The following is a 14319-nucleotide window of genomic DNA, read 5'->3' as shown; positions in this document are numbered from 1 at the left end:
AACCCAATATGCTATTTATTTCAAAATCTATATTTACTTCTTTAACTCTAGCCGTGATCTTGATCCTCAATTCCAAATCTATTATAATAACCCTTGCCTTTAAATCATCTCCACTTGGATTCCTCACAGGCAGTTCACATTCAAAAGGTTAAACATTTGGCCAGGCACAGTGGCTCACGCCTGTAATCCTAGCACTTTGGGAGGCCAAAGTGGGTGGATCACGAGGTCAGGAGTTTGAGACCAGCCTGATCAACATGGTGAAACTCTGTCTCTACTATAAATACAAAAATTAGCTGGGTGTGGTGGCACATGCCTGTAATCCCAGCTACTCAGGAGGCTGAGGCAGGAGAATCACTTGAACCCGGGAGGCGGAGCCAAGGTTGTGCCATTGCACTCCAGCCTGGGTGACAGAGCAAGACCCCATCTCAAAAAAAAAATAAATAAATAAATATATAATTCCTCCCTCTAGACTTTTCTCCTTTCCCAGTGTTACCTATTTCAGTGTCATCACTGTCTACCCAGGTGTCCAAGGCAGACGACTCAGAAGTTATCCTGTATCCTCTTTCACTTTCCACTTCCGTTCATTTACTATTTTCAATGTGCATTCTTACTATTGCTCTCCATCTTTAGTGTCATTACTGCAGTCTGAGGTATTGTCATCTCTACCCTGAGCTATAGCAACAACTCACTTAACCTCTTTCCATGAATTTGGTCTTGCCCCATAATTCACTCTACGTATTGCAGTACACTAATCTTTAAATAAAATGACTAAAATTCAAACTCATTATAATAACCAATAAAGTCACCTTTATCTGGTCCCTGACAACTTCTGTACCATCATTAATAATCAACATCATGTTGTATGTCCTAGTCACATAAGGAATGCTTTATCAGTTTTGAGAAACTCCCTACTCTTTCTCACCTTTAGGCCCGTTCCTTTCTTCCTTCTTACTCCCACAATGTAAGCCATTTGCCCAGTTAATTCTGAATCAACCATCAAGCATCAATTTAAAAGTCCCTTCCTCAGGGACTGGACCCTAAGACTTTCATCTGGCATTTTCTCTATTGTAATGTTCACTGCTCATTATATTTAATTGTAATTATTTGAAGTCTATTGATCCTAGCAAAAAGAAGTCCTATGTGAAAGTAGAGACCATATCTTTCTTTTCATGAGTGTAATTCCTGATACTGAGAAGACTGCCACCATATAACAGGTATTATAAATAAGTGAATGCATACATAGATTACTGATTGATTGGGGCTGGTTTTACTCTAGAGTCATTGAATTTAGTATCCCACATGCTGCTGTAGCTAGATAGGGAGAACTGCACTGTAAAGTATTAAATGACAACATCTCTATTATTAAACTTTGGTCTCATATGGGTTCTATCCATATGCTAATGAAAACATACTTTAAAAATGTACTGAGATCGTATGAGGAGTGTTCCAGGCAGACAAGAGGGGACACCTGCTTCATCATTCACATGAGACCAGCTGAGTACAGCTGCTGGCCTCTGAAAAGGGCTGCATGGCAGGACCCCTAGCAGGGAATAAAATAGAAGGGAAGACAGTTGATGTCTCACCCCATTAACAAAAACTGGCCCATTGGAAATATTCCCCTCTCAGCTATCTGATTTGCACACAAACATGAATTCAAAATCTACCTGGCTTTCTTTTTTTACATCTTTGCCTCTTCTCACTCATTATTCCTATCTACTTTCTTTACTATCCAAACATCCTTGGGGAGCAGCATGCACAGAACAGGAACCTAGCATCATGTGTGCAGAAACAGTCCACGCTCTTTATTCCTCTTTGAAATGCTCCTGATTTCACTCTTCCTCCCTCCAAATTCCACTTGCCTAACATCAAACTCTTCTCTACGAATTGTTCCCCTCGTAAGAAAAGAAAAAAGCCCCAACAAGCTTTTGAAAGCTTTTAGAAGGAAAACATTACTTTTATCCTCTACCATATAAGATCAATAACTCCACTGGGTAAATCCTAAATGGATCATGCTGAGGTAACACTGAAGGAGAAAGTAAAAGCTGGGAGCAGTGGAGGAAGGTAGTTGAGTTGCCACAAAATATGAAATGCTTTAATTAACTCACAAATTGAATGTGCCAACATAAAAAAATAAATAAAAAATAGTTGAGTGAGGGACTTACTATTAAAGTTATATGTTTGACTAAGGCAAAGTCCCCAGATGTGAAAATTAAAATTCAGGAAAGCTTTCACTTGTTCATGGTAAGCATGGTTGGGCAGCCCTTGAGACTGGGAATTCCAAGAATACCCCATCCAGCATCTAATTCATGAAAATCTAGTTACAGGTTAAAAATATAGTTATAGATTTTATTAAAATATGTAACTATAACTATCTATAAATCTAAATCTATATCTACAACTATCTACAAATCTAAATCTATAACTATCTATAACTATAACTAGATTAAAAATCTAGTTATAGTTATAATTTTAATGCTTCTAAGTTTTCTCATTCTTGTATATAGGAGACTAGAGTGTAGAAGAGGAAAAAAGAAAACTCATTCTAACATAATGTGTGAGAAGAAAACAGCATACAAAATAAGGTCACATTTAAGAGATAAAAGTCACTACAAAGAAATTGGACACTACCTGAGAAACTCTAGTGGCCTCTTCCAGGAATTTTTTCATCTCATCCTCAGAAAATACCACATTCATAGCGGACCCACTGGAAAAGGAGGGGGGATAAAAGCAGGTCAGGTTCATGCTAGTACTAGACTTGATTGGTTCTCACAACAGTTCCAGACAACCTCTAGTTCCAGCCTGGGCTGAATAAGAAGGTGCCTTTTGCTAAACTGAGACTTTACTCCATTTAATCAGGAAAATCAACCAAAGTATAAAACTGCCGAAGCTGAGGATGGGAGAAGGTGGTGTGGTGTGGGACGGGTGGTTGGGGCAGGGGGGAGGGGTGTCGCTAAACCTGTATTAATTCCCAAAGGAACCCTGGTAACTCTAGCAATTGTACTTCTCCACAGTTTTCCCTTTCTGATTTACCATGTTAACACTTTGCTGCTTCCAGGTAATTCTTAAACCCTGATGGGATTCAGTCCAGAAACTGATTCCCCTAACCTGTTTCTTCAGAGCTCATTATCAACAGCTGTTCTTGACCCTGCTATGTTGTCAAAGCAAGTTATGCTACTCCGTCAACTAGATTACAAATGAATCAATTTTAAAGTAATATTTGTTAATATAATGTACATATCTGACTATAATATTTTCAACTATATCCTTTCTTTTTAAATACTTGAGAAATAATGCCATCTCAAATCAATTTACTCTGAATTTCGACATTTTCAAAATGGGTTGGGAGGGGAGGAGAGGAATAACAGAAAGAAAAAAAATATTCCTTGGTTTTAAAAATATTATTTTGCATTTACCTCTTTTACATTATTACAAATTTCTCTTTTAATGTTTAAAATTTATTTTTATTGGCAAATAATAATTGCATATATTTATGAGGCATTATGTGATATTTTGATCTTTGTACACATTATAGAGTCAGTCAAGTTATTTACATATCCATCACCACACCCGTTTATCGTCCTATTACAAATTTCTGCATAAAGAGTTTTCAATTGCTTCATCTGTTTAAGAGAGGAAGGCTACAGCAATAATGCTTATAATTTAGAGTATATGAAACTGGAGCAAAGATATGGATTGCAAAAAAGCAAAAAGAAATGCAATAGTCAAAGTCGTTTTTTTCCCATCCTTAAATGTGTGCATGTTTAAATTAATTTACATTAACTCCTCAAAGACGTAGTATTATTAGACTGTGATTTACACAAAATGACATTTAAATAAAAAGTTTTCCACCTCGTTTGAAATTTTTCATTATTTTAAAGGAACCCATCTCAAATTCCATTTACACTTTCAAATTGTGCACAGCAAATTGTGTTTTCTTATCTCCTGTTTAGTGAAGTCATTTCTTACATGTGGTAACATCTGAAGAAAGTGATAATTCACAACTTCTCCTTTTATGATAAAACTCTGTTTTAAAGTTTAATATAAAAGACCCTCACTGTCCCCGTTCCTTACCATTATAATTTATCTATTAAAAAATCTGATCTCAAAAACTCAATTTTAAAACAAAGGCACTATCAGAAGGTCCTGACAGTAGTCAAAGATAAGCTGTCATTTCTGGGTATCAGAAAACATGCTGGTGAGAGATACCTCAATTTGTGTGTGTGTCTTTTTTTAATTGTCCTGTTCTCTAATATAAAGCTACTTTCTCTCAGATTGGTAAGGAGATGCCTTACACTACACTTCTAGATGTAGAATTGTAGTCTCTTCTTTTGGCCACTCCCTGAAGGGAAACCATTAAGCTAGAAGACCACACATTGCTCCATGAACTGGCTGTGATGGTTTGGAAATTGTCAATGGATTTATAAACTACTATGCATAGAATCCTAGTGCTATTAGCATACAGCATGCATTTCTGTATCTCTCAACTTTTGAATCATCGTTTTGGAAAACAATATACAGCATTACCTCAAAACATAGGAAGGCCTCAATAAGCAGGGATAGCCCACAGACTTTGCAAATTCCAGTGCTTCATTCTAATTAAAAGAAACAACAACAAAAATGTATGAATAGTTTAATATGCAATAAAATTACAGAATGTATCATTAGATCAAGTGGTAATACAGCTTCTTATTCTCTCAAAGGACATCATTAAAATGTAAATTGGACATTGAAATACATAAAATTCCCAGCTTCTGATTCTAAATATCAAATCTTCTTCAAAACTGGTTTGAAATTATTTTCATTGTCTGAATCTTAATGAGAATACTGCTAACAATTTATAATCAGTATTTAACTGCAATCATGCATATACAACAACTTTAAGTAAATTCACTAAGTGTATGCATTCTGTCTGCCCTATAGTTAACATTAGTCAACATTCAGGTTACAGCTCTTCAAAATAGAACATTAACAATACTTGTTTCTCTCCTTACCAAAGTATTAACAGCTTTCCAAGGTGCCTGAGCCACCTTCAGCTCATCCAAGACAGCTGAAAAGATGGAGCGATCCTCAGCCCTGTCAATCTGCAGGGGGCTTGTGCCCATAATCTTGACACCATTCTTGTACAGAGGAACTGCCAGGTTGTTTGGAATCTGGCCTCCAACTGATATGATGCAGCCACCACATGCCTGGAAAAGACACTCAAAATATCAGCCATCAGAGTAACTTCATTATGAATGGATAACTATGCTAATATTGCTTCTATTTTCTTACTGATAATTCTTAACCTGATTGTGATATTTCCATCTCTCCTATCAATGAGTACTATTAAATGATACCACAATGTTTTGACTGTCCATGTACTTAGATGCTAAAATTTGTGCAAGATTTCCATACAAGTACACATGAATATCATTTATGACATTCACATGTGTGGCATTTGAAAAAGAAAATCAAGCCAATAAATGTTTGCCATGTACTCCATGCTATAATCAATTAATTCCTGGACTACTGCTGGAATTTCCTGAATACAGATTTCTCCTTTTAACACTCCCTTCTCCTGTGCACCTCCACCCCAGCACTTCACATTCAGATTAAGCAAGACTGCTTCATCAGGTTGCTTCCATACTCAGAGTTCTCCAAAGGTTTCCATTGCCTAGAGAATAAAATATAAACTCTTGACTCCCAGGGCCACTTGAGACTTTCCAGTCTTATCTATTACCACCCTCCTTGGCCTCAGAAAAGACTATTCATTATCCCAACTAGGTACTTTCCCACTAGCAAAATCTCTGCACCACTGAAACTTCCCTGGTTGTTGTCTCCTTTCTCTTCTTGTCCAGCTTATCTCACCTTTAAACTACCCCTTAAGTCCAGTCTAGATCTCAGGTCCCACTTTGATGACCTAGTCCACCTTCCCCTCTTCTTTGCTGCAGCCTTGGTACCTGTCTACAGCACCTAGTAACTGATTTTAGTTCCTACTGCCTTACTACTTGCTTTACAAGCAGTGCCGGAATTTTTAGCCTTATTTCAGATGTTGATTACCAGAAGATTTTCTCACATAAGCCCAAACCTCCTATTAGCAGTCAAAACTTCAAGACAAAAAAAAATAGTCCATGAAATCTCAAAGTTTGTCAAGACGGGTGTTGTTGTTGTAGTGAGGGTAAACCGGTGTGAGACGGTGAGGAAACAGATTTGCAGTTAAAGTGTCTCCTATCTTGGTTCCGGTTCCCTCTGTGCACCACCCACCCCTTCTTGTCTAATTTTATAGACAAGAAGATTGAACTTTCCCCCTAAAGTTTAGTCTTCTTGCCTATAAAATTAGGATAATACCTGCCTGCTTCACAAAGTTTCTACATAAACAAGATAATAAACATTAAAGGTCTTATGTACCTATATACCATAAGTGTATAAATAAATAAGACAGGATTATTAATACCAAAAATAGTATAATACCTGAGAGGCCATTGAGCTTAGCACAATTTGTGTGTGTCCTAATGACCGACTAATGAATATTAGTAGAATTGCCAAAGTGATAGATATGTGCCAAATGTATTTTGTCATTATTTAAAATTGTTCTGAAATACTCTTACAGGAATGAAGCTAATTTTTGTCTGATGAGAGCAATTATGGTACTGTCTCACTAAATAAACACCCTGCATTTGAGTGCTTAAAGGCATTGTAAACAGTATTGAAAATAATAATTCACCATTTTGCATATTTATGTGTACTTAAACTATTTTTATCATTTTAAAATATGTTCAATATAAATTTTAGCAAAACCTTTAAAAAGAATTATTCTCTTTGCTATAATCTTTTTATTTTCTTAATATGTTTGGTTTGTCAGCAGTGTCGTTAATGTTTTAGAGGCTTAAAAACAAATTACTCCATTAAATGGATACGAAGAAATCTCTTATATGAAGGATTTTAAGATAATTTTTTAAACTGAGGGAGAAGTAGCCACTTGTAAGCAAAAGTTTGAGTAATTAGACTAAATAGGAGTGTAAAGTGTAATAAAAGGCTTCAATAAACACATCAACATTTTTCAAATTAGCTGTATTAAATTGACTTGTTTTTAAAGACATTTCTGCTTCTCAAATAATTAAAAATTCTGTTTTGCAATAAATTCAAAACAATAGTTAGATAATAGCTGCTAGCCTTTCCTGAAGACTCTCCTATGTATCCCGGACTATCTGTTTTGACTATCCTTCTGAGGTGATTATTTACTGTCCCCATTTTATAGCTGAAGAAACTGAGGCTCAGTGAAGGTGAAGTGACCTGCTCATATCTCTTTTATAGAAAATAGATGTATAGAGCTAGAGCTTGTATATGAACTCAATTCTTTTTTTTTTTTTTTTTTTTTTAGACAGAATCGCACTCTGTCCCCCAGGCTGGGGTACAGTGGTACAATCTCAGCTCACTGCAACCTCCGCCTCCCAGGTTAAAGGGATTCTTGTTCCTCAGCATCCCTAGTAGCTGGGATTACAGGCATGCGCCACCACATCCAGCTAATTTTTTGTATTTTTAGTAGAGATGGGGTCTTACCATATTGGCCAGGCTGGTCTTGAACTCTGGGCCTCAAGTAATCCACCCCCCTCGGCCTCCCAAAATGCTGGGATTACAGGTGTGAGCCACCATCCCTGGCCTGAACTCAACTCTATAGATCATAATTTCAGCCATGCTGAAAGTAATATACTAAATATTAGAATTTTATGCTAACTTGACTTTTCTGGCTGGTTTTAGGGGTGATGTTAGAGAGTAAGAGAAAAGCTATTTCGAGACTTTTTTTTTTTAAGAGGTAGAAAAGCTTTCAGCACAAAACCGAATTCTCATCATTGGCCACCAGAATCAGAGATCATCATTGGGAAGACAAATCATGCCCACAGGAATGTTTTAGAGTAACAGTTTGATGGTGTAGTGCAGGTTTTGCCCATATGGCGAAAGAAATTCAGTATGAGAACATGTTTGTAGGATGACGTTAATATAGCACAGTTTTATGGGATAATTCAATCTAAATTGATCCAACAACAAATATCATGGGACTTGTAGGGACATAGGGATGAGAACCTGGTATCCCACACAGGTAAATTATCATCTTTATCCTAACCATTATGCCTGAATAGTTTCAAGAAATCTACTGAAATAAAATATTCAAAATTTCAAATATTGTTTCATAGATTTCTAAAATAGGCCTAAAATTCCATTGGGTTCCCAAAATTCCATTAATCATACCTAGATCTGTTTGCATCCTTTCTATCCATCTTCGTTGTCTATTTGTTTTAGACAAGTTGTTTATTTTTTTAAAATAGCTTAGTGATATCAGTTTTAAATATCTATTTTTAAAAAATAGACAACTGATATCACGAAGCTACCATTGCACAAGAATATTTCAGAAACAATATCCAAGTTGCAATCATACCAGAAACTTATTTTCAATAGAAAAAATATTAAAAAGAAATACTTCAAGTTTATTTGAGAATATCTTAACTTATCCACGCCACTAATGACTTTGGTTAGTCCTTACTTTTATGCACAAATTGGATGTACTATAGACAGAATGCCACATGAGAAAATTTATCTTACTAACAGAAATAATATTTGCCTCATTAAAAAAAGCTTTAGTTTTGGAATTTTATGAATTATCTCCAATTTATAAAATTCTATATGTGTACCTGTCAATGAGAAGGATGATGGTTTACCTTTTACTAATTTACATTTTAGTAAAAGATGTTTTATGTTTTAGGCAGTATTTTAGGATTACATTTAATTACAATTAAACCAAATGCTATAAATGAACCTCAATTCTTTCTAGAGTCATCCACTCTCTAACGGGTTTTACCTATCACTAATTAATGTCTGTCATTAATTCATTCATTTAACTTGTTTTGTGACAGAAATACCATTGTCTACATTTACATATGCACATTATGTCCTCCAACATATTTTAAATTACCTCCTAATACATAGTAATACTATATTTTAAATACCAATTAGTTTCAAAAAGGCCCAACTTATTTCTTTCTGTAATACTGACTTCAGTTTTAGTAAATGAATCTCATTGAAAGCCACGTAAAATTGTATCCAAAAGCAGTCATAGAAGTTTTTCATCTTTCCTTAAACCATTTCATAAGGACATGATTATACATAAAATGCTTGCTGCTATCATCTGTAATGCACTTTAGTATTTTTAACTTAGTATTTTTCACATTTATATAACAGATATTCGTTTTATTGTTAATGTCCTGAAGATAAGAATCTGTTTTTATAGTTGTCTATCATACTGAACCTGGACTTACAGGGTCTTGAAGAAGTATTTCTAGGATGCACTTATTTTGATGCCCATCTATCTAGCTGAAATGAATATTAATGAGTGATTTTGAAACAGCCATGTCAGAGAGGTCTAAAAAATGGTATATAATCTATTTAATGGATCAATTTTATTAAAAGATTAGTAGGCCAGGCCCAAGTAGACAACTATGATTATACATCCTTCCTAAACTTGTCTACTTTTTTTTGTAATAGTAAAATAATAATTTTACTATTATTAGTAGAATAATAACATTATTCTAGCACTATACTTTATAATCTCACTTCAACCATAAACTCTGTTAACTTCACAGTATTTGCAAGTAGCATGCTTTTACACTCATGATTCATTAAAAATAAAGCACAGAGAATTTATGTAGCTTGAAGAAATCAATGAGGTTTTCAGTCAAAACTAAAATTTAAGTATTTTGGCTCCCATTAAGTACTTTTTCTCCTCTAATTGGCCATATTTTCCACATAGAGATGATTTTCTGGTAAAAAAATAATAATAACTGTAATAACATCAAAGGTGTAACTACTGGACATCACTCTAACATTTTTCAGTAGTTTTTTTTTTTTAATTATAAGATAATTTAATTTGTTCTACAGTTCTATAGTAATCTGTAATCACATGAATTCACAGTGAAGACAGTAATATTGGGATGGGAATGGAGGAGGAACTATAAGGGAAAGCTATAAAGAAAGCAAAATTATTTACAATGAACTGATTGATCTTAAACTGAAGACTAATGGCTTCATCTGATGGAACAAGGAATTAACTGGTCTTTTGTGAGCAATTGACTATTTTCTGGGAACTGTTCATCATTAAACCACATCATACAAAGTAGAAAGAGGCTGTTTATTGTATGTCTAGATGACCAATTAAATCACTCTGCAAGATATTTATGAGGGATCATTTTATATTAGTTAATATGTATCTGGTACATGTTACCAAGTAGAGTTTCAATCTAGCTGAAACCCTTAGAAAAAGTAAACTTTACGTGAAAAATAATCACACTGTGCCAGGAGCTCAAAAATATAAGAATAAAGTAATTTTTTTTCAGAATTTTACTATAAAATAAGACAATGGACAACACTGGCAGCTCTTTCTTCTAAGAGGAATAACAATACAAATCTACATGCCTGAATACATATACATAAAGTGTGTATGGCATATATCTATCTTCTTTTTTTCTTTTCTTCTTCTTTTTTTTTTTTTCTTACCTCCTGATGGTAGATGTCTAGGATTCTCTCCAAAGACAACTCCTCAAAGTACAGTTTGTCACACTCATCAAAGTCTGTGCTCACAGTCTCAGGATTGCAATTCACCACCACTGTCTTCTTGCCAAGCTGACGCAGTGTGCGGATACTAGAGACGGCACACCAATCAAATTCCACACTGCTGCCTGCAGAGACAATGAGATTGGCAAAGGGGGTAAGAGAAGCACGAAGTAACAACACAAAGAGAAGCAGAAATGTAGCACCAGTCAGTTCAGGCTAAGGAAGCTAATGATTTCCATTCAACTTTTTAAACTCCAAAATATAAATTTCAAATTCATGATGCATGCTATATTAGTAGTAGGAAAAACAGGGACTAATTAAACAGCAAGGAAATGTTGGCTTGTCGTATATGCAAAATTCTGCAATAGGTAATCTGAATGTTAATGGGGGGCAATTTTAATGATAAAAATAACCCTCACTTACTGAAAAGAAATTCAAAGTGACTATATTGACCTCAATACACATAAATAGTGAATTCAGTGATCAAGATAGTTGAATTCTTTTTTAGTCTTTCCACTTAATCTGCTGTCTGAGGGCTGAACCTAATAATCCCTGAGGTGTACTGCAGCTCTGACATATCTTGATTGATTGAAAAGTCCTATCCTTTCCAAGCATATCCTTTTAAACTTGGCAAGGCCACCCATGCAGAGTGAGTGACCTTCTATAAAGAAATCTGAAGTGTAATAATGGCCTAAACACCTCAAAATATCACATCTACTGGGCTGCCATAGAATTGAAAGTCCACAGACTTGTACTAATTCTTTACATTAAGACATTGTTTCCTAAAAATTCTTGTCAAAATATGTTATTCAAATACACTGGCATATTAATGCTCACTATCAAGAAAGCACACACTTGATTATTATTAGCTTAACTAGTCTTCTTTGGATCCCGATATAAGGCAGAATCACTGCATAAATTAGGTAAAATTTGAAAAGGAAGGAAAGCATTCCAGCGAGGAGACAGGTAGATGCTAGTGAAATGGTCAGGCTATTTGGCTATAAGTAAGCTGCCATGGTCTAAATGTGTCCCCTGAAATTCATGTGCTGGAACACTTAGTCACCACTGCAACAGTGCTGGGAGGGAGGTCCTTTTAGGAGGTGTTTAGGTCATAAGTGCAGAGCCTTCATGAATAGATTAATGCCATTATAAAAAAGCTTGCTGGGCTCCTGCCTATAATCTCAGCACTTTGGGTGGCTGAGGCAGGAGGATCACTTGAGTCCCAAAGTGTGAGACTAGCCTGGCCAATGTAGAAAAATCCCATCTCTACACAAAGTAAAAATTAAAAAATTAGCCAAACATGGACTTCCCAGCCCCTAGGACTGTGAGAATTAAATGTCTATTGTTTATAAATTATATTAAGGTATTTTGTTATAGCAGCACAAATGGACTAAGACAATGACTAAGGTGGTAAAGATATAACATTTTTGTCCCACTTCAAGATTTGTCCAAAGATTGGTAAACTAGCATATTCTGAAGCTCTTAGTTCATTGTAAAAACTAAAATAAACTATGCTTAAAGTAATAGAATAAGACTACATATATTCAAATCATATATTTTATCATTTCCGTATTAGAATGCTTTGCAGCGATTAAATATTAAATCCATGTGTTGACTAATATCACTGTCCATTAAAATACATACTTTTGGCTGCAATAATCTTTAGTGGTTATTTAACTGACTAGAGAGAAATGTCATAATCTCTGGTGGGTATGTTTTATTTCGCCTACATGATGCTCTACCTGTGCACCAAAGAGACAGGGTCTTTGCATTTGATGTAAACAAAAGTCATATGTTACATACGATGAGGTCAGAAATGGTATCTACAATGTAATTTCTGGTTAATGTATAAATTCGTTGAGGAAATGTAGATCTTCATGAAAAACTATGCTAGAAGGTAAAAGGTCAAAGTCTAATCCGTTCCCAACCCCAGTGAGAGGCTCAATTCAGTTAAAGAGGATGAAAACAAAGTTACATGGTGAAATGAGAGGAGGTAGAATTTGCAGTTGAGACATGCATTTGAATCCCACTCTACCACTCAGTAGCTATATATATTTGGGTTTTATTTTTCTGAACCCCAGTTTCCTAACTTGCAAAACATGTATTATCATAGCATTTATTTGACATAGTTCTTGGAATAATGGAATTAACATGTATGAAGAAAACACATAAATTGTGTGAAGTCCTATATAAATTTATCATTTTACCAATGTGATATGGACCACAGCCTAGCACCATCATTCCATGGTCATCAAAATTGATATCATGCTCCTGAGGAAGTAAGAAAAGATGCAGAAATCATTATGTGTTATTATTCAATTTATTTGTCCTACGTTAAAGTACGCATTTCTCATTGTTCCTCTTGTTATCATGTATTCTCTATTAGTCTCTGGAAACGCATGAGTATAAAGTGTGATACAAGCCCAATTTACTTGTAAAAAATAGATCTAGCTCAATATTTTTAAATTAAAGAGTCATGAGAACATAGCATAATTATATGATCATGTAATCATTGTCCTTATCTTTTTACTGGTTTGATTTTATTATCTTAAGGCAGTTCTTAAAAGACTGAATATAGAAACATATCATCATTTCCGACACACATGATGCCATTTTTATTACCTAGATATCCAAAGAGGTAAAAACTATGTATTCCCTAATGTGAACTGTCTACCGAATCTAGAGCTTTCTGGGTATGCCAATCTGGCCATTCTTACCTGACCGTTGTAGGTAACATAGAGATAGTTTGTTACTGATGGGTATTCTGCAGCCAGTGTATCAATCTGTAAGAAAAAAAACAAACAAATTAGAATTTTATTATAATTTTTTCAAGACTAAATTTTTTTGTGCTTTATATATATCCCTTTAATTCCTATTACTGTAAAATATGCAGACAGGAAAATATATGCCCCATGGAATTGCTTCCTAATTCTGAAAACAAGAGAGAGAAAATAGTGACATGGTCTAGTTATCACATGAGAAACAGGGCATTGTATCACTATCATGAACATGGCAGAGCGATCCTATAGTCAATTGGTTACTAGGAAGACTTGCCTCATCAGCTCTCTAAAAGCAGCTGTATATGAAATAAAAAATCTGAGCAAAATGACATACATGCAAGGATGTCTTTGGGGTTTCCAAATTAATGCACAAAATTTAAGTTGCCTATGGCACTGAGTGATGGGGTGACACAAATAACCTAAAGCCATAGGGGATGGACCTGGGGGAGAAGATGATCTCATTGAACATATTTGGAAATCAATTCAACTCTCAAGGGCTAGTAGTTCAGCTTAGTGAGCAAGAATTTGGGCCGATAGGGCAAGCTAGTGTAAGGCAAGTGAGAAGGAAGAAAGATAATAATCGCTGAGCGGAAAATATTTAGCATCGAGCTTGAGACCTAAGGTATGCATGTGCCCCCTGAGCACACAGAGAAACGTCAGTGGTTTTAAAGGACAAAAACCAGCTGGTGGTACTTTAAACCAAGACATCCCTTCCATTAAAGGCCAAAAAAAAAAAAAAAAAAAAAAAAAAAAAAAAAAAAAAAAAAAAAAAAAGTCACGACAGCACACCTATGAATGTTCATGCGTGATTGTCATGAATACTAGATGAGTTCATTATGACCAGCCCTATCACAATGAATACTAAATGAACCATAAGACAGGGCACTTAATATAAAGTATTACCCTGTAAAAAGTTAGTGCCAAAGGAGATAACTATTATTTTCAAGAGGGTCAGCCA

At 35.0% G+C, this 14319-nt stretch overlaps 1 protein-coding gene across 4 annotated transcripts in view; it reads right to left on the bottom strand.

The window, feature by feature from the left end:
* The window catches only part of CPS1 (carbamoyl-phosphate synthase 1), a 149172-nt gene that overhangs the window by 22986 nt on the left and 111867 nt on the right, over positions 1-14319 (bottom strand). For all 4 annotated transcript variants that reach the window (XM_017546813.2, XM_037745103.1, XM_037745102.1 and 1 more), the window contains exons 24-29: positions 13299-13364; positions 12789-12852; positions 10525-10706; positions 4992-5186; positions 4525-4592; positions 2629-2704 (exon numbers count right to left, since the gene is read on the bottom strand). In XM_017546813.2, coding sequence (XP_017402302.1) covers positions 2629-2704; positions 4525-4592; positions 4992-5186; positions 10525-10706; positions 12789-12852; positions 13299-13364 — 651 coding nt within the window. The remainder of the gene's footprint in view (positions 1-2628; positions 2705-4524; positions 4593-4991; positions 5187-10524; positions 10707-12788; positions 12853-13298; positions 13365-14319) is intronic.

This window comes from Cebus imitator, unplaced genomic scaffold (genome assembly GCF_001604975.1).
Source record: "Cebus imitator isolate Cc_AM_T3 unplaced genomic scaffold, Cebus_imitator-1.0 Scaffold191, whole genome shotgun sequence".
NCBI classification, from domain to species: domain Eukaryota; kingdom Metazoa; phylum Chordata; class Mammalia; order Primates; family Cebidae; genus Cebus; species Cebus imitator.
Note: the sequence above shows the minus strand (reverse complement) of the source record. Positions and strands in the feature narration are given on the sequence as shown.